This window comes from Haliotis rufescens, unplaced genomic scaffold, assembly GCF_023055435.1.
Source record: "Haliotis rufescens isolate VD_foot unplaced genomic scaffold, xgHalRufe1.0.p SCAF_15, whole genome shotgun sequence".
Classification (NCBI taxonomy): Eukaryota; Metazoa; Mollusca; class Gastropoda; order Lepetellida; family Haliotidae; genus Haliotis; species Haliotis rufescens.
The window spans coordinates 18,241,750-18,265,302 of NW_025963835.1; the positions used below are offsets into that span (position 1 = coordinate 18,241,750).

Below are 23,553 nucleotides of genomic sequence, written 5' to 3' on the forward strand. Positions count from 1 at the left end.
CATTTTAATCAAATGATTCGGTTTCATCTCTTTACCGCCTAGATTTTGAAAAAAATATATGCCATGTAGAACAAATATTCTTTGACAGTAGACCCTTTTGGGTGTAGAATCCATGGCACTCAGAAATGGGGTGTATATATGTCCATAACATATATTGTAGAATTTTCCTATTCGGAATATTCTATAAGTAATACGTTACCACTGTTATACCGAGGCTGTTGTCTCCCACAACTGCTGCTATAGCGAAATCTACCACAGAGATCTCAATTACCTCATGCAGCACGTGCGTAGCCACCTAGCTGCCATGTGAGACCCTTCACTCTTGTCTCCTGCGAGAGCAAGTGCTCGGGGGACGGACGGGCGGGCAGCAGCCCAGTGGTAACGTATTACTTATAGAATATTCCGAATAGGAAAATTCTACAAATTACATTAAGTAATACGTTACCACTGTTATACCGAGGCTGACTACCACAGTAGGCGGTGGGGAGCACCTACAACCCGAATCCTGACTGCTAGCGTTCCTTCCGACCAGCGGAAGTAAACACCAAGGCGGAAGCACTCGATGCGCATGCACCTAGCTAGGCGTAACCCTATAGGAATACCAAAGCACTGTCAAGCGCATACCGTAAGGCTCAATCGTCATTGCCAAAACGATTGGTGACTCCAAACGGCCCACTGGATAGGTATTTCATCACCAAGGGGTGAGAACACTGTATCCTCGTGAGCTTAATCTTAGATCAGGTTAAACAGTCGAAAAGAGGGAAATTAATTTCATTCAGACCGTATATCCCAGAGCAAGCCTACTTAAAGTATGCATTAGGCGCGTGACCTAATTCCAGTATTTGTAAGCATGCATCACAAGGTTGGGATACACGACAGACAATTAAAGACATAATTGTCAAAATACAAATAAGGACAAAGCACACAAAAAGCCGCCCTCACCTGTGGTGTGAGTGCGCTGGTTTGCGGGACCCCAACTCCTGTACCCACGGCAGTGGGAACATTGGAGTCGACCCAGATTGACCACCGTGCAAGGTCAGACGCCTGAGGAGTTCGGAATTGCGCTGGGCACACCCCTTAGGTGCCCGCTTGCGCCGCGATCCGCGGGCCAAGACGGTGCACACTCTCCACGACGGCATCAGCGACCTGTTTGAGGTAATGATTGGCAAAAACCGAGTCAGAACGCCAGTAACAACCTCGTAATATTCTGCGAACAGAGATATTCGAGTGTAGGGCAAATGTTGCCGCTAGCGCCCTGATCTCGTGCGGGTTTGACCCCGCTACCGGTAACCCCCGAGACCGGTACGCCAGATTGATGACAGAACGAAGCCACAACGCAATCGAGTTGCGAGTTATGTCAACCGTGCGATTAGGGTTACACGATATGAACAGACGGTCACGCCCTTGTCTACGTTCATTCGAAGCCTTAAGATAATACTTAAGGGCCCTAACCGGACACAGCGCTCTGTCCTCAGTATCAGCAGGATGTAAGATTTCTTTGAGTGATCTTACAGTGAATTCTCTCTCCGTTTGCCCGACTCTCTGATTCTAAGCGACGAAGCCCATGAGCAGGCCCAGGCGGACCGCTCCTTCGTCACCCCTATCGAATCGTACCTTGGCGACATCGAGTGCATGAATTTCGGATACACGTGCCGCCGTGGCAAAGGAGAGGAGAAATGCTGTTTTCCAAGTCACATGCCGGAACCAAGCACTATGCAAGGGTTCATATGGAGCTTCCGTAAGTGATTGCAACACTAGGGAAAGATCCCAGGCCGGTGCCCGAAGGCGGCCCTTCTTAAGATCGTGCTGTTTGAAACCCTTGATAATACCCCGTATCACCGGCTCTTTGGAGAGACTGGTACCCATAGCAACGTCCCGTACCGTAGCAACGGACGAGACATAGTTGGCAATGGAACCCCCGGAGAGTTTCCGGGTCTCTCGCAAGTGAGACATGAAACGAGCAATATCCTGCACAGATACCTTATCTGGCGAATGAATGTGATGTTTACAACACCACTTCGTGAAAATAACCCAACGTGCATTATACACCTTCTGGGTAGAATCACGATGCATACTAACGTATGCCCGAGACGCCCGGCGAGAAAAAACTTAACTCCTCAGACGCTCGGTGACAACATCCACGCGTGCAGATTGAACTGCCCTGCGTTTGGATGAAGCTGACGGGTGTGAGGGTGGATCAAGAGATCCGGTCTCACAGGCAGTGGAAGTGGCGACTGCGTGACCTGGGTCAGCAAGTCGGGGTACCACGATCTGTTCGGCCACATGGGCGCGATCAGTAACATTCGACAGCGAACTCCTCGGAGCCGGCTTAGAATGTGTGGTATCAACGCTGTCGGCGGGTAAGCATAAGCGACCAAGCCCGTCCAGTCTAACGCGAGAGCATCGTGATCGATGGCCCTCGGGTCCGGGACTGGTGATACAAACAACGGGAGTTGATTGTTGAACCGCGTTGCGAACAGGTCGACCATCGGACGACCCAAACGTTCGCACAGCCACTGAAACACTACTGGGTTCAGCATCCACTCTGTGGGGCTCGGATCCTGAGGCCTCGATAGAGCATCGGCCAGTACGTTCCGCACACCTGGGATGTGACGGGCGCGTATCTGGCACGGGACACTGTCCACCAGAGCGTAAAACTCGAACGTGAGATCGAGTAGCGAGTGACTGTGGGTTCCCCCCAGTTTGTTCACATAGGACACTACCGTCGTGTTGTCGGTCGCCAGCATGAGCCGGGCGTCGACGAGACGATGCTTCCAGTGATTGACTGCGTTGATCACTGCCTTGAACTCGAGACAAGTGATGTGAAGACCTAGTTCGTCTACGCACCACAGCCCCGAGCTCACCTCCCCCTTTAGATGGGCGCCCCAGCCCACCAGAGAGGCGTCTGTATACAGGGTCAACGTGGCCCGGTAGGGCCGCATAGAGACTCCTGATAAGACAATGTAAGGGACCGTCCACCACTCCAGATGCGGTCGGAGCCGATCCGGGAGGGCGACGGTCGCACTGTTCACCTCCGTTGCTAACAACTGGATTAAAAACCGTTGCAGCGGGCGGAGTTGGAGACGACCCCGTGCGATGCAGTCCTGGGCTGATACAAGTAGCCCTAACAGCTGTTCCCAAAAGTGAACAGTCTGTTGCACCGCTAAGACTTTGGCAATCATCGCCTGAATTTTGTGCCACCGGTCTGGGGGGACAAAGAGGCGATGGGACACCGTGTTGAACCGACCTCCGATGAACAGCAAGTTCTGAGAAGGGGTTAACTCGCTCTTGGGGAGATTGATAATCCACCCAAATTGCTCCAAGAGCCGACGTGCGAAATCGAGATGGCGTGACAGGGTGTCCGTCATTCGATTTGCTACTAGCGAGTCGTCCAGGTACGCGAAGTACCGGACACCCCTCCTGTGGAGGAACCCCACTATGGGGGTGGTTAACCGGGTGAACAGCCAGGGAGCGGACCCCAACTCCTGTACCCACGGCAGTGGGAACATTGGAGTCGACCCAGATTGACCACCGTGCAAGGTCAGACGCCTGAGGAGTTCGGAATTGCGCTGGGCACACCAAGACGGTGCACACTCTCCACGACGGCATCAGCGACCTGTTTGAGGTCATGATTGGCAAAAACCGAGTCAGAACGCCAGTAACAACCTCGTAATATTCTGCGAACAGAGATATTCGAGTGTAGGGCAAATGTTGCCGCTAGCGCCCTGATCTCGTGCGGGTTTGACCCCGCTACCGGTAACCCCCGAGACCGGTACGCCAGATTGATGACAGAACGAAGCCACAACGCAATCGAGTTGCGAGTTATGTCAACCGTGCGATTAGGGTTGCACGATATGAACAGACGGTCACGCCCTTGTCTACGTTCATTTGAAGCCTTAAGATAATACTTAAGGGCCCTAACCGGACACAGCGCTCTGTCCTCAGTATCAGCAGGATGTAAGATTTCTTTGAGTGATCTTACAGTGAATTCTCTCTCCGTTTGCCCGACTCTCTGATTCTTGGCGATGAAGCCCATGAGCAGGCCCAGGCGGACCGCTCCTTCGTCACCCCTATCGAATCGTACCTTGGCGACATCGAGTGCATGAATTTCGGATACACGTGCCGCCGTGGCAAAGGAGAGGAGAAATGCTGTTTTCCAAGTCACATGCCGGAACCAAGCACTATGCAAGGGTTCATACAGCTCTGAGCGGACGTGTGAATCATTCTGAGTTCGGCACTGTCCTACTTGGGAACGAGAAATATCCTGGAGTAAAACCCCGGTGTTATTTCTGGTAGAGCTAACTCCCGTACTGCCCCTTCTCCACCAACCTGCCGATGGCATCGGCGAGGATGGGAAGATTGGTTTCCGAATCGAAACCTGCCAACGGGGCAACGGTGAGCGGCGGATTCGCTTTGAGATCAAGCCGATAGCCGTACCGAATCGTGTTGACCACCCAATTCTCCCAGTAAGTCTGGAGTCTGGCTCCCACTGGGGAAGGAGAGGGGGCCCTGACAGGTTGCGGCAGGCGCAACTGTCCAGGGCCAAGTGACTCGGGTTCGCCTAAGGGCCAACCGAAGTTGGCGCTGTCGGCATACGAACCCCTCCAATGAGAGTCACCTGGAGGGGCCCTTGCCGTCCGTCGACGACTTGGGCTTCCCCCAGTTCCCCGTCTTCCCGCGAAAGGGCAGCTGATTGCCCATACCGGGGAAGGACCGGTGACCACGGGAGCCGCCGCCGTACCGGTGGACCCCGCGGCCACCGAAGTGGCCGGGGACGGAACAGCCAGCGGCCTATCCTGAGATAAGGCCGCCAGCTTGGAGTCCACAAGTTATGCAAGTAATGCAGCGACGGAATCCCCGGACAGCACACGGGCCGCCAAGAGATCCGCCGCTTTACCGGTGGACCCCGCGTCCGACCCCGCGGCCACCGAAGAGGCCGGGGACGGAACAGCCAGCGGCCTATCTTGAGATAAGGCCGCCAGCTTGGAGTCCACAAGTTTCGACAACAATGCGGCGACGGAAACCCCAGACAGCCCGAGGGCCGCAAGGGGATCCGCCGCAGCCGAGGAGGTGGTACCCGCACGGGGACCCCGACCGGGCGAACCGGCCACCACAGGGGTGGAGACGGACTGTACGTACAGCCGGTACCGCTCAAACTCCGCAGGCCCCAGACCTTCGCACAGGATGCACCGGGTGTCCCCGCAAGGAACCCTGCACCGCGGGCAACGATCGTGGGGATCCCGGGAAGACAAAAACTTTCTGCACACCCCACAACTCCGAGGAGCAGGGGTAGAGGGGGTGGATACTGGGGACATATCCATGTCAGACATTGATTGTTTGCTATAAACAAAGAACAAAACATGGTTACAACGCACGCACCACAATGATTCACAAACGAACATTTTCACAAGAAAATAAACGAGCAATGTGAACATATAACATACACATATAACTTTTATTAAAGAAATAAGTTATGTTAACCCCCAAAACATACAAGAACAGGGGAAACGTAAAACACAACGTGCATACGCGAACCCCGCAAGTATATAGAAAAAAGGGCGGGAAAATTTTCCGTTTGGCGGGAAAATTATAACCAAGCGTAGCTACCGCAACAACCCATAAAAGCACAGTTTATTAGAGAATAAACTATAATAAATATCACCAAATCTTCAAGGAACGCTTCAGCAGGAGAAAACATGTCTTGCTAAGCAGACGAAGGAGACAAGAGTGAAGGGTGTCACATGGCAGCTAGGTGGCTACGCACGTGCTGCATGAGGTAATTGAGATCTCTGTGGTAGATTTCGCTATAGCAGCAGTTGTGGGAGACAACAGCCTCGGTATAACAGTGGTAACGTATTACTTAATGTAATTCATGTATATAGCTAGCTAGCGTGCATGCACCAGTCGGGACTAATACCAGATGAATAGTGCTAGCCCACTGAGATACAATGCTGCAGTTTAACATGAATACCCCTCTCAGACACAGTATACTGACACTGAGTCGACCAGTCCTTGTTAGAGCTCCTTATGCTGAGCACCAGACTGGGTAACAACAAGTACCATCTTTTAACGTCGTTTGGTATGAGTCGGTGAGGGATCGAACCCCAGACCTTTCGTTCTCCTTACCGGAATTCCTCGTGTACAACAGTCACTCTCTCATCCCGGGGCAAGTTCTCCGGGTACTAAGGGAACGCCTCTGGTGTACGTGTGCCCATTCCTTACCGGAAGTCCCCGTGTACAACAGTCACTCTCTCATCCCGGGGCAAGTTCTCCGGGTACTAAGGGAACGCCTCTGTTGTACGTGTGCCCATTCCTTACCGGAATTCCTCGTGTACAACAGTCACTCTCTCATCCCGGGGCAAGTTCTCCGGGTACTAAGGGAACGCCTCTGTTGTACGTGTGCCCATTCCTTACCGGAAGTCCCCGTGTACAACAGTCACTCTCTCATCCCGGGGCAAGTTCTCCGGGTACTAAGGGAACGCCTCTGGTGTACGTGTGCCCATTCCTTACCGGAAGTCCCCGTGTACAACAGTCACTCTCTCATCCCGGGGCAAGTTCTCCGGGTACTAAGGGAACGCCTCTGGTGTACGTGTGCCCATTCCTTACCGGAAGTCCCCGTGTACAACAGTCACTCTCTCATCCCGGGGCAAGTTCTCCGGGTACTAAGGGAACGCCTCTGGTATACGTGTGCCCATTCCTTACCGGAAGTCCCCGTGTACAACAGTCACTCTCTCATCCCCGGGCAAGTTCTTTGGAATCCAGTCCATCAGTTTTGTCATTGATGGTATCTCCCTGGTCTTGCTTGCCTCATACTGTTTCGCCCATCTCTTGAAGTTCCGTTCCATATAGTTACCTTGAAAGCAGATCTTGACATCAGATGTAAGTGTGGAATGAGTGAGTGAGAGAGTCTAATGGGTGCTTTGAACAGTATTTCCGTTAGGGACTGGGCATTTATCATAGGGCGTGTGTGAGATTTAGGGGGAGGTGGGGGTAATGAAAGAGACAACAAAAGAGGGGTGGTGGGGTGGTGGGGTAGTTAGTCACCAAAATTTATGACAACTATAAGAGGGATGGGCATGAAGAGTTCTAGTTTTCAAAAATTTTGTTTATTAATTTGAAGATTATGTAGGGAGGGGGTGGGGTGGTCAAAACTAAAAAACTGTTACATGTATTGGGGGTAAGAGTTAGCATGAGCAAATGTTTCAATATTAGCAAAATATGATACAGTCCTAAGAGGCAGACCTTTCGTTATTCTGGGGTGAGTCTAGGATGTTATAAAATCTTTGTTTGTTTGTTGTTGAACGCCGCACTCAGCAATATTCCAGCTGTATGATGGCGCTCTGTAAATAATCGAGTCTGGCCAGACAATCAAGTTATTGCTATCATGAGCATTGACCTTTGCCATTGGGAGTGAGTGAGTTTGGTTTTACGCCGCTTTTAGCAATATTCCAGGAATATCACGGCAGGCCTTTGCCATTGGGATACGATGACATGCAACAAACAAGTCAGAGAGCCTGACCACCTGATCCCATTAGTCATCACTTACGGCCAGCATAGTCGCCTGTTACGGCAAGCATGGGTTGCTGAAGACCTTTTCTAATCCGGATCTTTATGAGTGGAATTCAGGCACAGCTAAGCAAACACTAGACACTAGTGAGTGAGTGAGTCAGGTTCAACACGGCTTTTCACAATATTTCAATTTTATCACAAGCATGGCTGTGAAAATTGTGACCCCCAAATATAGAAAATGACCCCCCACCTCCAGATATGTGTGAGTAATCATGACTCCTATTTTCACAAGGCTGTGTAGAATCCTGACTTGGTGGGATCAGTTGACACTTTATGCACTGCTGGTGAAGGTGAGGTGAATTGGGGTTAAATATCGCGTCCAAGATTATTGCACTTATACAGCGAAGTGCATGCACATGTGTGTGTGGCTGCTTGTACTAGTCCGGACTGATGCCGATTTATAGTGCTAGCCAACTGAAATACCATGCTGCAGTTTAACATGAATACTGCACTCAGAAACAGTACACTGACCCACGAGCCGACCAGTCCTTGTTTTAGCCCGTTAATGCCGAGCGCCAGGCAGGGTAACAACAAGTACTATATCTCAACGTCTTTTGGTATCACACGACCTGGGATCGATCCCCGGACATTCCGCTCTCTGGGTGGACGCTCTACCACTAGACCACAGATTACCTTGTTTGCCATACGTTTCCAACCCAGCTTTGTTTATATCCACGGAGTGGATTTTGCAGAGAACATCAGTCATAGCGGAATAAATGTTTTTCCTTTCTGCTGGATCCATCCCAGTTAGGTAGAAGTCCTCAAATATTCTCCCTGGTACGTAGTCCATGAGGTAGAATTGGGTCCCGATGACACTGAAATAGACACCAAACAAACTTTGTCATTTTTAATTTCTATCCCAACATAAATAATGTAATTCTAAAAAAATAAGTCGACGGCCTCCATGGCTTAGTGGTAGAGCATCCGCCACGGTTCAATCCCCAGACGCGTCATACCAAAAGACGTTAAAAGATGGTACTTGTCTTTACCCTGTTTGGCGCTCGCCATTAAGGGGCTAAAACAAGGACTGGTCAGCTCAGAGTCAGTATCCTGCATCTGAGTGGGGTATTCATGTTAAATTGCAGCATGGTATCTCAGTTAGCTAGCACTATATATCGGCATCAGTCCAGACTAGTACAAGCAGCCACACAAACACACACACGTACATACACGTCGCTATATAAGTGTAATAATCTTGGACGCGATGTTATCCCAATTTCACCTAACCTCACCTTAAAATAAGTCAATAACACAGTAAACAAGTCAGTGGAACCATTCAGCAAATATCAGGCAGAAATAACATTTACAAAGGAAATTAATTGACCAATTTATGTAACCTAAAGAAAGAAGAGGTAAGTGAAACTGGAATTTGTCAGTTGTGTATATGTTTTCTGTGGTCCCACTATGTACTGCTGGGATGCATACTCCGGAGTGAGGTGAGGTGCGGTGAGGTGAAGTTGAGTTGAGTTGAGTTGAGTTGAGTTGCAGCACCTGAACACTTGTCACAGTTTGACTGATGTAAATATCTCTGGGTAAAGTGACGGACAAGGCAGGGGAGAAATAGTGAGTGGTAGTTTAGCTTATTGTTGGAGAGAACCACAACAGGAAGTTGTTTACGAATCACCTTTCATCGTCACAGAAAGCCAGCATCTCTGGGACAGGGACGCCGTTCTCCCCGACAGCCTTCATCACGCGATACTCTCGGTCCACCGCATGGGCGGATGGCAGCAGCTTGCCGGGCTGGAGGAAAAACATGATTTCACACATGACAGTATTTGTTTGTTGTTTAATGCCGCAATATTTCATCTAAATGACGACGGTCTGTAAATAACAGAGTGTGGACCCAACAACGTAGTGAATGAGATCATGTACATCCATCAATGTATTTGGGACACGATGACATGCATCAACCATGTCAGTGAGCCTGGCCACCCGATCCCATTAGTTGCCTCTTACGACAAGATTGTGTTGTTGAAGACCTATTCTCAAACGGATAAGCTGAATATGTCATGGTGACAATTAGGAAATAGTCCTTGTAACTCACTGGCTTCTTCCTCAAGACCATATTCCTGCCTCCATAGTTGAGAAAGTAGGTTGGGTTGGACTGGCCATGCTTGAAGCACCTCAGTATTGGGGGTCCTGAAACAATGTGGCAGTTTGATTTAGGTGAAAGTCCCAAGTGATGCAGGTCTTAGATGCTTAGCATCTGGAGGTAGGACAGCAGACGGTCTACAGGCAGAGCTAGATGAGATGTGCTTACCTTGAGATGTCAGATTGAGGTGAGACTGTAGGTAGGACACCAGATGGTCTACAGGCAGAGCTAGATGAGACGGCACAGATACAGTTCCTGCCACATATCCCTGAAGGCGTAGACCAAGCTCAGATTCCAGTGCAAGAACCGCTTGGTCAGGATCTTCTACCTATAACCATGACAAACCTTGATCACTGTATGATATTTATGAACAGACACACAAGACATTGTTAAAGCTTAAGTATCGCAATTTTATTGAAAAAAATAAATTGTTCTTAAAAAGTCTTAAAAAGAAATTTATGCTTCAGACTGTTGAAAAAAAGAAAATGTATTCCCTGCCACAAAAACTACATTGTTGCAAGGTGTTAATCTTGGAAATGTAGTTGCAAACAAAAACAATATCTAGGCTTGTACCTGGAGTGGAAAAAATATATCTAATCTCGACACCAAATCTCTCTCCCCTCCCTCCAAAATGGTCAGTTCCCTATTCTACCTTGATCGTGCGGATGCCCAGTTCTTTGGCAGCCTTGAGGTTGCTGCCGATGTCATCGAGGAACATGGCCTGTGCTGGTGCTACCTTCAGTCTTTCCAGGCAGGTGTGGTAGATGCGAGGGTTTGGCTTCCTTACTCCCTCAACACATGATTCAACTATCTGGAATTGTAGAAGTCACCATGAAGACTCACCCCATCAAACTTAGACTCAAACATCAGAGACTCACCACATCCAACAGACTCACCACATCCAACAGACTCACCCTATCAAACAGAGACTCACCCTATATCATACAGTCTCACCACATCAGACTCACCACATTAAAAAGACTCACCCACATCAAACAAAGACTCACCCTATCAAACAGAGACTCAGTCCATCAAATATATACTCACCACATCAAACAGACTCACCACATCAAACAGACTCACCCAATCAAACAAAAATTCACATCAGAGACTGACCCTATAAAACAGAGACTCACCCTATATCATACAGTCTCACCACATCAGACTCACCACATCAAACAAAGACTTACCACATCAAACAAAGACCTATCGACAGGCACAAGACTCTCTGCTCTGTTGATGAACCAGTTGTTGGTGAGTAGGGCCGTCTTGATGCCCTCAGCCCGGATACACCTGATGGCGTCCACTATCTGGGGGTACGCTGTCACATTCATCCCCAGCTTCTCAACCAGGGATGAGGCATCGACCTTCCTGCCCACCTGGTCACAGATAAGTCTCATGTTGGTGTGATTGTGTATGCTAAACACATTTAACATATTTGCTTCTAAATATAACTTTGTATTTATGATGCGCTAGTATATATACAAAATTGTTTGCATTTCTTTATGGCTGAAATAATGCAATTGCAACGATAACTTTTGTTAACTAACTCACTCGCTCATGTTGGTGTGCTCAGAAATACTGAATTGATTCTTGTCATATATAGTATGAAACAACATGGGACTTTCTGATGTTGCGGGCAGCACCTGAGAACCAAGATTATTATTTTTTTTAGCCTTATAGCTGTACTCTTCAACTGGTGAACTATAACACTTCATGACTGATGGCATGGTTTAATCCTTCAAAAGAAAATGTCGAACAATTGGCAACTCAAAACTGGATACTGCTTCACTCAATAATCCAGACTTCACATTTCGATATCTGTTATGACAGTATGGATAAACGAGACTTCCAATTAGGTCATCAATATGGAATTATAATGTTAGCAGTGTGCGAAGTGTATGCTGTTAGAAATGAACCCAGTCCATCCAAATGCCTCAATATAGTAGATATAATTTATATTATATATTAATTCTTATTATTGGAAAATATTGATACACAAGGGTCGTCACATGCATTGTAGACAGGCATATGGTAATATACTGGTATACTGGTAGACAGGCATATGGTAATATAACGCCTACTATCTTGCATGCACTCAGTGTTGGAATACATTGTTGAAAGAAAAAGGCAACTGTGGTGTCCATATAAAATGGACTTAATCAGAACATATGAAAATTATCTGGAATTCCAAACGAAGTGCCTTTGGCAGGCATTTGCTGCAGACTTAGGGCCGAATATCAGCACCTGAACAGGTCTAGAGAAATCACTGTTATGAAGACCCAAGTCTAACTTCCACAGCTGTGATTGATATTTTTGTGGTTTGGCATATCAGCAGTGTGAAAGGAGATTGTCAGTCTGTCTCTAGGAAAACATTGGGAAAGCTAGATTTGCTTTTGTTTTTTATTGCAGTTTGTACCATGCACATACCAAACACTAACTTGTGTCGTTAGATATATACCACATTACGATTAAAGTTTGTAGGTGTTGTACACGAAACAGCATACCTCATCAGGGCCCTCATTGATCCATACTGATGATCAGCTGACCCTTGAGAGTGAGTGAGTGAGTTGGGTTTAACGCTGTTTTTATCAGTATTCCAGTTATATCACAGCGTGTCAACTTAATGTGGGAAGAAAGCCCCGAAATGATGTGTATCTCAGACGTTTACCACTTCGGTGAAACCTACGAGCACGGGTATGGTGCTAACAAACCTAGAAACATAATCGGGGCGAACTGGGTTTCGAACCCACAATCATAGGTTTCTGGCGTGCCCAAGGGAAGCAAGTCTGCACAGCAAATCGCGGCGCCTTAGACGACTGGGACCCCCGTGCCCCCGCAGACCCTTGAAGCTACACAGTGCTGGCACACAGTTCCCGTTGCCATGGAGAACTGACCTTCTGTGAGCACTCTTCACTAAAGGCGGCCGTCATCTCTTGGAGGGTGATGTTCCCACTCTCCAGTTGTTGCCAGGCTCCCTTCTCTCCACCATTGACGATCAGACTGATGACAGTCCCCCTCGGTAGGTTGTGCCGCACTTCAAATTCTGGAAGTAGTCAACGTTCTAAACTTGTGTAACCAAATAAACAATGTGTACAATCAACCTGGGAAAGGGCCTCCCCACATAAATGTTTTCCTTGATGAGTAAAATACTGGAATAGACAATTTGACTACCATTGGCATATTAAAGGATTTCTTTCGTGTTATTTTTCAAAATGGAAATAAAAACGAAATGTGCGGCGAACTTTATGATGATGCATGCGGTGCCTGAGAACCAAGACTATTTTTTTTTTAAGCCTTACAGACCACTACACAGGGGACATAATCCTTCACAGAAAGGACCTAGCATGTACACACCAGAGTTAACCATGCTGGAACAACAGAGGGGAGTTAATCATGCATATATATATACGTTTTATCAATCTGTAGACTTCTAATGACATGACATGTTACATTTAAGAACATAGGACATAGTTATATTCATCATTTGTGCCAAATCATCTCCCCAAAGCACTGCATTATTTCCCAGGTCAAGGGATCAGTGTGCAGTTGATTTTTATTCTCTTCTCCCTGGGGAGTATACAACCCAAACTGCCTGTGAGGTGGAAGAAAGTTAACAGTCACATTACTACCTCATCCTACTGGGTACCCATTCATTGCTGGGGGAAGGAGGCAGATTTCGAACAAAGTCAGCATGAGGTACCATGTCAAACATATTTCGCAAATCATCAAGATCATTGTGTATTTCAATAATTCTAAATAAATGTTCAAAGGGATGCAGGTCTCAGATGTTTACCACTTGGGTGAAACCCACAAGCACAGGCATGGTGCTGACAAACCTAGAAACATAATCGGGGCAAACCGGGATACGAACCCACGATGATAGGTTTCTGGCGTGCCTAAGGGACGCAACTCTCAACAGCGAAATACAGTGCCCTAGAATACTGGGCCACCCGTGCCCCCTGATCTGTCAACGCAGTTTATTCTTTTAATTGTTATTTTTTTATTTTTTCTGAATGTTGATCTGATACCGAACACTTTTTTGGCAAACAATGGATGTTAACTCTTTCAACACCAGTCAATTAGAATCTTTCACTGCCATACCACCGAGTTCCCAGAGACTCTGGGGTGATAGATGAAGCCTACATTTATCAAGGCAAATATCAGCTTGTAAAACATCTTTTACTACATGTTATACACCATTTGAAAGGTCTAATCCTACTGTTTATAAATATTATTTAAATACCGTAATCGACGTAATAAGCGCCCCACTCTAATAAGCGCCCACGGTGATATTTGCTAATATATTGGCCAGTGAACAATCTCAATTAGCAGCCCTTCCGATTGATCAATGTTCACAAGACTTATTTATTCGTGTATAATATGTACTCATGTGTCATATGACGCACTCATGTGTCAAATACATATGTTGTATATAAACAATTCAGGCCGTCAGCATAAACCATGAAATTTATGAACTTTCAACTCTGTTTTTTTCTCACCAAAATAATATTCCAATAAGAGACCCCTATTTCTAATTTTGAGAGCACCCTATTACGTCCAATATGGTAATGATCTTACAACATAACTTAGTTTGCTTTTAATAAAATTGTAAGCTGACACATTCATAACATCCAGAGGTAGCACTAAAGATTTCATAATATCCACTTACCTACCGGTATTTCTTTTTCATTTTCATTGTCTACATAATGGAAAAATTATCATAAAAAGAATTTGTTAATATTATCTATCCACCGTTTTCCCGATAACAGTGGGTCTCATGTCGTGTCCGTCTTTCTGGTTGTTCACTCCTATTGTTTGACTGACAGTTAGTGTTAACTGTCGCGGATCAATATAAAAAATGTAAAGCTTCTATCATTTTTGTTGTCATATCAAATACCAGCAGTGAAACATAAATATTGGACAATAACCTTTCAGGGCTTCAATTGGTGATGGGATGACCACTCCGCCCATGTCAAAGATGACAGCTTTGGTCCTTGTAGGAGTTGCCTGCCCTTGTTTACGTGCTGAGGAGGAAAACATGGCGACCGACTGGTATGGGATGACAGTGTGGGATCGAAGCACAGATCTTGACATTGCAAGAAGTAAGTTAGACATCTTCCATAACAGGCCTATACAGAGTTGATTCTACCTACTTCCCATACGTGGATCAGAAATACAACCTGAAATAATAAATGAAAATATATATTATTATGTTGTTGGGTAAAACAATGTACTTCACTTCAATATTAAATGCACAGACTGGTCTTTTAATCCCTCAAGTTTTATGACATGAATAATGTTTGTTTGTTTCTTGTTTAACGCCGCAATCAGCAATATTCCAGCTATATGATGGCCGTCTGTAAATAATTGAGTCGGGACCAGACAATCCAGTGATTGACATCATGAGCATCAATTCACGCAATACGATGACATGTATCAACCAAGTCAGCGAGCCTGACCACCCGATCCCGCTAATTGCCTCTTACGACAAGCATAGTTGCCTTTTACGACAAGCATGGTTTAGCTGATGACCTAGTCTACTGTGGATCTTCACGGGTCACATGAATAATGAGTGGGTCAGGCTTGAACAGTATTCAACTTATATGACATGTCAACATATGGTGGGAAGAAAGTGATGCAGGTCTCAGGCCAACTTGCACAAAGCGATCTTAGCGCTAAAATGATCGTAACTCCCATAACCTTAACTCTAAGATGGCTTTGTGTAAGTGGGCCCTGTGCCGATGTTTACCACTTTGGTGAAACCCACAAGCCTGGGTATCTATGGTGAACCGGGATTCGAACCACGATCATAGGTTTCTGGCATGCCTAAGGGACGCAACACAGTTAATTGCGGTCCCTTAGACAACTGGGTGACTTGTGCCACCTACGACATAAAAGAAATACAAGACTAGGCGTTGCTGCCCGCCATCTCGTTTTTTCAGTTACCTTAAGTTTATCAATAACATTTCCATTACAACCAGTGGCTTCCATATACTACAGTAGGGTTTGTTGTGTTTATGAATGTTTCATCTTGACTGTTTACCATCATCGACCTTGTTTTTCTTTTCCATGAGATGTAGCTAATCAAAATGCAGAAACTTGTACTAGGTTGAGATCACTTGTAAAAAATAATACTCTACACTAGAATACCGAAAATGTGAGTGAGATTTTATATTGTTTTTATCAACATCCCAGCTATATCAGCAGTTGGGTGACCTACATTCCAATGTGCAGAATCGAAGCAGGTACAGGAAGAGGCAAGTGAAACTCACCATCCGACCCCTAAATTGTAGAATACCCAAAACTAAAGATAGGGTTCTTGAACAGTATCAACAAATTCGTCATAAATTTGAACTTTTTTTTCTCCACATTATTCCTGGCTATGGCCATTTTCCAGTATCCAGTCCTGCATTGTGAGTGAGTGAGGATGGTTTTATCCCGCATCAAAACATTTTACCAATAGGCCTAAACCAGCTCTTGGACTTTGGACCAGTAGAGAGAGTCGGTAATGTAAACATTGTTTTCATCGCTCTTCATTCGGTAAAATTACAAATGTCAAACAATGAGAACTTCAACTCTACCTATACTCTGAATCATTCTTTAAAATCAGATATATTTTAATATTCATGTAACATCATGACACAAGCATGTGAAAGAAAACGCACCAGTAAACTGTGACACAAAACTAGACGAACTCTCAAAGAACACATCAAAGGGAGGTAACCATCGCCAGTTATTACAATCTGTGGACCACTAAGAACATATACGGTATATACACAAGCTGCTTGTTAGATTTTAGTCTTCTTTTTCAGCCCTGTTTTTTTATTTTATGAATATCGTTTCAAGGCCAGGTACTAGCAGTCACTATTGCTGCTACTACTATCATTTTTCGATATATCAATTTGAATTGCTCACTCACTTATAGTAAATGAGTTAGGAGATACATGTACTGTATAGATCTACTGTTTTCAATGTGGAGTTAAAATCTTGAATTTGGAACCGAACGCACAGTTAAATGTTAAATGTAGCGCGGTTAAATCTACAGGTAACCTAGCTCTACATTGGAAACACAGTATGTCTATCTCCCTTCTACCATGACGAAATAAAACACGAACTCTTGGGTGTTTGCAAATACATTGAGTGAAGCGGCATGGGTTGAGTCCAGTGTTTCGAGTGGGTTGTCGATCTGAATCACCGATAACAGCCTTTAAAACAAACACGGCACTCTACGTGCTCAAGCAGTTTGTTAACACCGTAATACTTCACTCGAACTTATGTCAGGCACTGAAAGTGTGTAGCACGGAAACTTCGTAAGCTAACATGAGGTGGTCATTCTCTTTGTAGATTTCTATACTGTTTTCTGAACGAAATGTATTGCCCGAGTTCTTTGAATATTTTTGTAACCACATCTTTGCATTTTGTAGCCTAAAATTGTAATATAATTATTAAAATATGCCTACCGATAATGGCTGTAAAAGAAGTACTATTCCAAAAATATTGGCGTATTGATCCCTGATGCGGCCGTGAAATCGAGGGGATTTTTTGTTATTTGTTAATCCCTGATCAAACCTCATTCAAAATCGAGTACTTTCCTAATTCATGGCAGAATGAAATATAATTAGTGTCCAAACGCCAATCGACGGTGAATGTTAAAATATTGTTCGTTACCTATATTTTGTGATGTACCAAATGGTATTCTAGTATATGGTAGTAATGAGGCATTGATACCAATCGCTCCTTCCGGGCAGCTTTTGATTATCTTTTCTTTCACATCGGTTGTGTGCTCTAAAAAATTACAAACAGGAACACTATTTAGCAATGACAATAATTGGATTGTGCAATTTACTTTCTCCCTAGGTCCTCAACTTTGTTTTGTTGTTTGTTTTGTTTGTTTGTTGTTTACGCCGCACTCATCAATATTCCAGCTATATGACGGCGGCCTGTAAATAATCGAGTCTGGACCAGAAAATCCATTGATTGACATCATGAGCATTGATCTACGCAATAGAGGTACGATGACATGAATCAACCATGTCAGCGAGCCTGACCGCCCGATCCCGTTAGTCGCCTCTTACGAGAGATTGAGATTTTCCCGAGAATTCAAGCACATTTCTCATTTTCACAACTGAAGATAGCCCATCCGGATATCTTTCAGTTTTTCACTCACATCAGTCGGGTGGACTATGCTCAAAGAGTGAAGCGTCACCAACTTGATCATGGGGCTTCGTTCAGGTATCTATTGTGACCTCGACCAGCGTTTGTTGCGCCTACAGGGTCATCTTGGAAGTGGTAGAAAAACAGCGCTGCAGTACCTCCATGCCACTGGCCATTTGATCAAGCTACTGTGAAAGTAGGTGAAGTGAAATAGGGTTTAACGTCGTGTTCAAGATTATGGCATTTTTTTGCGACGCGCATGCACGTGTTAGTGTATGCGTGCATGCATGTGTCTGCTTGTACTAGTCCGGACTAATGCCGATTTTAAAGTGCTAGTCCACTAAGATAGAATGCGGCAGTTTAACATGAATACCCCCAAACAGACATAGTATACTTACACCGAGCCGACCAGTCCTTGTTTACACGCTGTGTGTTTGGGGATGGCAAATATCCCGTATTAGGAATAGACATTGTATTTAGCAAGCCTTGGCGAGTTAAATACATAGTGTTTATTCCTAATACAGGATATTTACCATCCCAAAACACACAAGCGTGATAACCTCTTTATCATATAATGTCATTTTGAAAATCGGTTTCCATCTCTCACAAACATTACCGAAACATTGCAAGGTTTCCTGGAATGCGCGCATTAATATATATTACGTCACAGGGTAAGTGATGTGTCATTCGGACAGTGACAGTAGCCAATATAATAGTTCCAAATGAAATATGTTTCTTATACAGTGGCGAAACAACATATATACGCAAAACAACAATTGCCTGCACAAATTGTTCTTACTTGCCTTTCGCGGCAATCCATCGGTCTGTCCGCTAGAGTAGCTGCCCTTTATCAAAGGGAAGCTACTCTAACCCTAGTCTATGAGACGTCACGGTGACGGTCAGATGTTGTTGACAGTCTGTCCAGTCATAACGTTAAGAAGTGCAGTCAGATGTACACACAGGGACAAAACGAAAAAAGGTAACAATTCGAACATATTTCGACAATATTTGGGTCAAATCCAACAATTTTTATTTGTGGAAAACATTCCAGGCCGCAGATGTCAACAATTACAGATATGACTAAAGATCCCACTCTCATACCCAGAGTTCCATGCGGCCGGCAGCCAGCTAGCATAGTACTATATAACACTATGCTGAGTCACCACTGCGACGGAGTGTGTAAAGATCCCGCTCGGCTAGGCCTCGTGCCCTCGCAAAATTGTTTCGCAATTTATATCTCCAAAGCTAAGTTACAGTGAGACACTGATTTTCAGTATATAAGACTGTTCTTTTAATAATGATAGCAATGATCCCAGTAATTTCTCCAAATTCCCGATGGTAAATATTCTGACTCGACTGCCGAATGACAAGGGCGACGCCATATTTGTTTATAGGTGAGGTGAGGTGAAATTGGGTTTAACGTCGCGTCCAAGATTATTGCACTTATATAGCGACGTGCGTGCACGTGTATTTGTGTGTGTGGCTGCTTGTACTAGTCCGGACTGATGCCGATTTATAGTGCTAGCTCACTGAGATACCATGCCGCAGTTTAACATGAATACCCCACTCAGACACAGTATACTGACTCCGAGCCGACCAGTCCTTGTTTTAGCCCCTTAATGCCGAGCGCCAGACAGGGTAACAACAAGTACAATCTTTTAACGTCTTTTTGTATGACGCGGCCCGGGATCGAACCCTGGACCTTCCACTCTCCGGGCGGACGCTCTACCACAAGACCACGGAGGCGGTCATATTTGTTTATAAACACTGAAAGTAGTCCCTACTTGACCTTTGATATTTGCATCTCTATCCACATATGACCCCAACGGATATCGTTTTTATCCGTTGGCTGTATCCTGCAAAGAAACCCACCCATTATATGATAGATATAGATGTTAATATTACTATTTTAATACTGTCACTTCTGAATGCTATATGAAACAGGGTCAAAATTGTGCTCAAAAGTAAGTGAGCAAGAACGTGGCAGAAAACGCCTTTATATCTAAATATATGCACATCACACTACGGCTGGTCGCCTAGGAGATGTGCATATCACTAACGCATCACGGCAACCGCCATGGTAACCCGATGCACGTGATTTCCGTGCAAATTGAAATTCACATGCGTTCCCCCATTTTTATCCCTATAAAATCCACCTAGATCGGATAACATTCATTCGTTATTGAATTGCTACCACATGCCAAGATTGACAAGAAATCAGCGACACCAAGCCCTTGGGCGATTGCAAGCTGGCAAACAGCCCGGCAAGTAACCAATGTCCATGTCAAGTCCACGTAAGGACCATATACAGGCTCAAGCAACGGTACCAGACCATCAACACTACAGATGACCGACCACGTAGTGGAAGATCAAGGGTCACCACCCGACGCCAGGATCGTCAGATTGTGCGACAGCATCTTCAAGATCGCTTTGTTACTGCTGCGGAAACTGCTCGACAGACTATGGGGACACACCAGCGACACATTAGTGCGGACACCGTGCGTCGTCGATTGACACCTCCACTGTCACAGGTCACACCGAGGACCCATTCTGACACCACGTCATCGCCGGGACCGTCTTCAGTGGGCAACACAGCACCAGCATTGGCGCCAACAGCAGTGGAGAAGAGTCCTCTTCTCAGACGAGAGCCGTTACTGTATCTCAACAGCAGATGGCAGAAAGAGAGTCAGGCGACGCCGTGGGGAACGTTATTCGGATGCTTGTGTTGTTGAGAGAGACTCGTGGGGTGGTCCGAGCATCATGGTGTGGGGTTGAATTGGTCTTTCACAGAGGGTCGGCCCTGTGGTCTTCCAGAACATCGGTCAAGGGAGAGGCAATGGTGTCACAGCAGCTCGGTACATTGATCAAGTCTTGAGACCACACGCCATAGCTCTTTTGGCACGTCGCCGCAACCACGAGTTTCAGCATGATAACGCCCGTGCCCAACCTGTGAGAGCGAGAAGAGATTTCTGGAGAGGGTTTTGTCGCTTTTATTTTTTTGAATCGATGAGTATCGATCTCGAGTGAAGCGAACTAGACAGGCGATAGAAGAATTACTGATACGATCTCCGGATGTAACAATTGCTATCAAAGGACCACATATGGTTTCAGGTAAGCCCCAAACCACTCAGTTCGGGATGTGGGGTCCTGTGTATGAGAACATTCTGAAACAAAAGTTTGTTGATCTCAACAACCGGGTGGTTTACCTCGACTTCTGGGATATGACAGTTGCTCTGGAATCTACAGCTATTCACCCAAGTTCGCAGATAGTGAAAACGATGCTGGATATGTTCTTCGGATACGTTTGTTAAACAGAGCTGAATTGAGAGTGAATGAGTTGTGTTTAACCCCGCTTTTAACAGTATTCCAGTTATATCACGGCGTGTCAGCTTAATGTGGGAGGAAAGCCGGACGTGATGCAGGTCTATGACGTTTACCACTTCGGTGAAACCCACAAGCACGGGTTTGGTGCTGACTAACCTAGAAACATAATCGGGGCGAACCCACAACCATAGGTTTCTGGCGTGCCCAAGGTACGCAACTCTGCACATTGAATTGCGGCGCCTTAGACGACTGGGCCAACCGTGCCCCCCTGAATTGAGAGACTGAGTTGAGAATAAAAGTTTCATTTGCTCTTTTTGAAAATAAAGTTTTTCCAGAAGAAACTATTAGTTGACAAAAAATAATCGCAGGAGATGCTGGATGTTATGAAGAAATGTTGTGTTGTGATAAAAAAGAAATATTTTTTTGTTCATCTCTTCTTTCGACAAACAAATGATATGTTTCAAGGCAGTGACCGAATAAATACCAGGGTATATCAGAAAGATTTGAGTCTGGTAAATTCTCTCTCTCTATGTACCTGTAAGGACAACAAAAGTAATAAGATAAGAAAGGCTGAAACTTAACAAGGGGAGCCAACAGATAATTGGCGCCGAACGGTGATTAGCAATGGACAATGGGAAGCCAACACTTAACTTATCACTGATTGGTAATGGACAATGGAGAGTTACGTCCCTTGATGTGACAACACCATGTAATATCGAGCTGAACTGTTTTCAAAATATATACCAAGGTTGGACGCATTTGCACTATTGCATTTGCTATACACCTCTCTGCATCCTTCGCCCAGCTCAATCATGTTGTGTTCAAATGACGTTGAAACAAACCCGGGAGCCACCAATAAGTGCCAGTCAGCGTCAGCCCAGATGAGAGTTGGGTTACATAGACTGGCGGCAAGTCTCCCTCGTCAGATCCTGTATTCCCAGGCTGTGTTTGGAAGTACATTAAACTACGGTTATAACGAACTCAAAGGGACCACTTAATTTAGTTCGTTATAACCGTAGTTCGTTATAAGCATATTTACAACATATATACAGCAAATGGACGGGACCAAAAACAGTTCGTTATATCCGTCAGTTCGTTATAAGCGTGTTCGTTATAAACGTAGTTTACTGTAAATCCACACGTCCCCATCTCACCAGCTGTCTCCAGAACTCTCATGGCGACTTCTTGAGATAATTAAAATATGTTTTCAATGTTCTGCACTTTTGAATATAATAAAGGTGGACCCAGTGTTTGTCATAAGTGTTAGTTACATACTTATATTAATTTTAAGTCGATTAAATGGTTTGTTTACGGTAGACCAATTTATATAAGTTCATAGTGTCATTGCCAAACCCTTTAGTTCAATTCTAGTTGATCCAGACTGCACAGATTTTAGGGATATCATCCTCGCACCTGTTTTTTTGGTACCGTTAATGAAAAAGAAAATATTTTATTAGTGTTTTACATCATGCATGACGAAAAATACACAATACTTAACTAAAACAACATCTGGCCGATTAAAATAACGGGGATTGCTAATTGTAACAACCGCGTGCATGTGCACTGCCATGGTCGGTGAGACGGCGTTAATGCTTTTGAGATCGAAGTGCGGCGAGGGCTTCAAGAAAATAAGAGGGATCTGAGGAAGCTACATCTTTCCCAAATTATTGTCGAAGATCAGAGAAAAATTTAAAATGATTTTCTTCCATATCCATAGTAACACACCTACAAAATCGTTCTTTTAGTGGAATTTTAATGACACCCCACCCCCACCCCCTCCCCCCACCACCACACACACAGGTAGGTAGGTAGGTAGGTAGGTAGGTAGGTAGGTAGGTAGGTAGGTAGGTAGGTAGGTGATGTCATTGAGGATACATTAGGTAGGTAGGTAGGTGATGTCATGGAGGATACATTAGGTAGGTAGGTGGGTGGGTAGGTAGGTGGGTGGGTTGATAGGTTGGTAGGTGGGTGGGTAGGTAGGTAGGTAGGTAGGTAGGTAGGTAGATAGGTAGGTAGGAAGGAGAGTATGGGTTGTCATTGAGGATACATTTGAGGGAGAGGGTTCTACTATTTCCCGAACCGCAGGAAGTGGTAAACATTGAGCTTTGACAGGGATAAAGTAGTGTTGTTTTCATAGGTCTGTTGAATAAACTCTAAGTGCTACTGTCAATCTATCTTCTACACGATCCTTGATACATCATTGTGGCATGTACAATATATATTCATTTCAACCTACATTAATAGTTTACAATCATATTTTTTCGAGTATTTGTCAATTATGTTGGGCTTACAAGAACTAATTGTAATTTATGGTGACATGTAAACATAACGTATCATGTAAAGAATGTAGAGAGTAAGATGGTAAATATAAATATTCAAATGGCATTATAATACAATGATACATCTGTAGT

At 45.1% G+C, this 23,553-nt stretch overlaps 1 protein-coding gene across 3 annotated transcripts in view; it reads right to left on the reverse strand.

Annotated features, from left to right (window-relative positions):
• The window catches only part of LOC124138658 (acyl-CoA dehydrogenase family member 10-like), a 38,960-nt gene extending 22,566 nt beyond the window's left edge, over window positions 1–16,394 (reverse strand). For 2 of the 3 annotated variants that reach the window (XM_048396246.1, XM_048396245.1), the window contains exons 1-10: window positions 15,937–15,959; window positions 14,593–14,844; window positions 12,559–12,707; window positions 10,852–11,040; window positions 10,314–10,472; window positions 9,830–9,989; window positions 9,614–9,708; window positions 9,194–9,309; window positions 8,203–8,384; window positions 6,703–6,853 (exon numbers count right to left, since the gene is read on the reverse strand). In XM_048396246.1, the coding sequence (XP_048252203.1) occupies window positions 6,703–6,853; window positions 8,203–8,384; window positions 9,194–9,309; window positions 9,614–9,708; window positions 9,830–9,989; window positions 10,314–10,472; window positions 10,852–11,040; window positions 12,559–12,707; window positions 14,593–14,779 (1,388 nt within the window). In that variant the 5' untranslated portion in view covers window positions 14,780–14,844; window positions 15,937–15,959. Of the gene's footprint in view, window positions 1–6,702; window positions 6,854–8,202; window positions 8,385–9,193; window positions 9,310–9,613; window positions 9,709–9,829; window positions 9,990–10,313; window positions 10,473–10,851; window positions 11,041–12,558; window positions 12,708–14,592; window positions 14,845–15,936; window positions 15,960–16,329 lie in introns of those variants that run through there. The other variant, XM_046505406.2, reaches the window with a different exon arrangement.
• Between the last annotated feature and the right edge of the window lie 7,159 nt (window positions 16,395–23,553).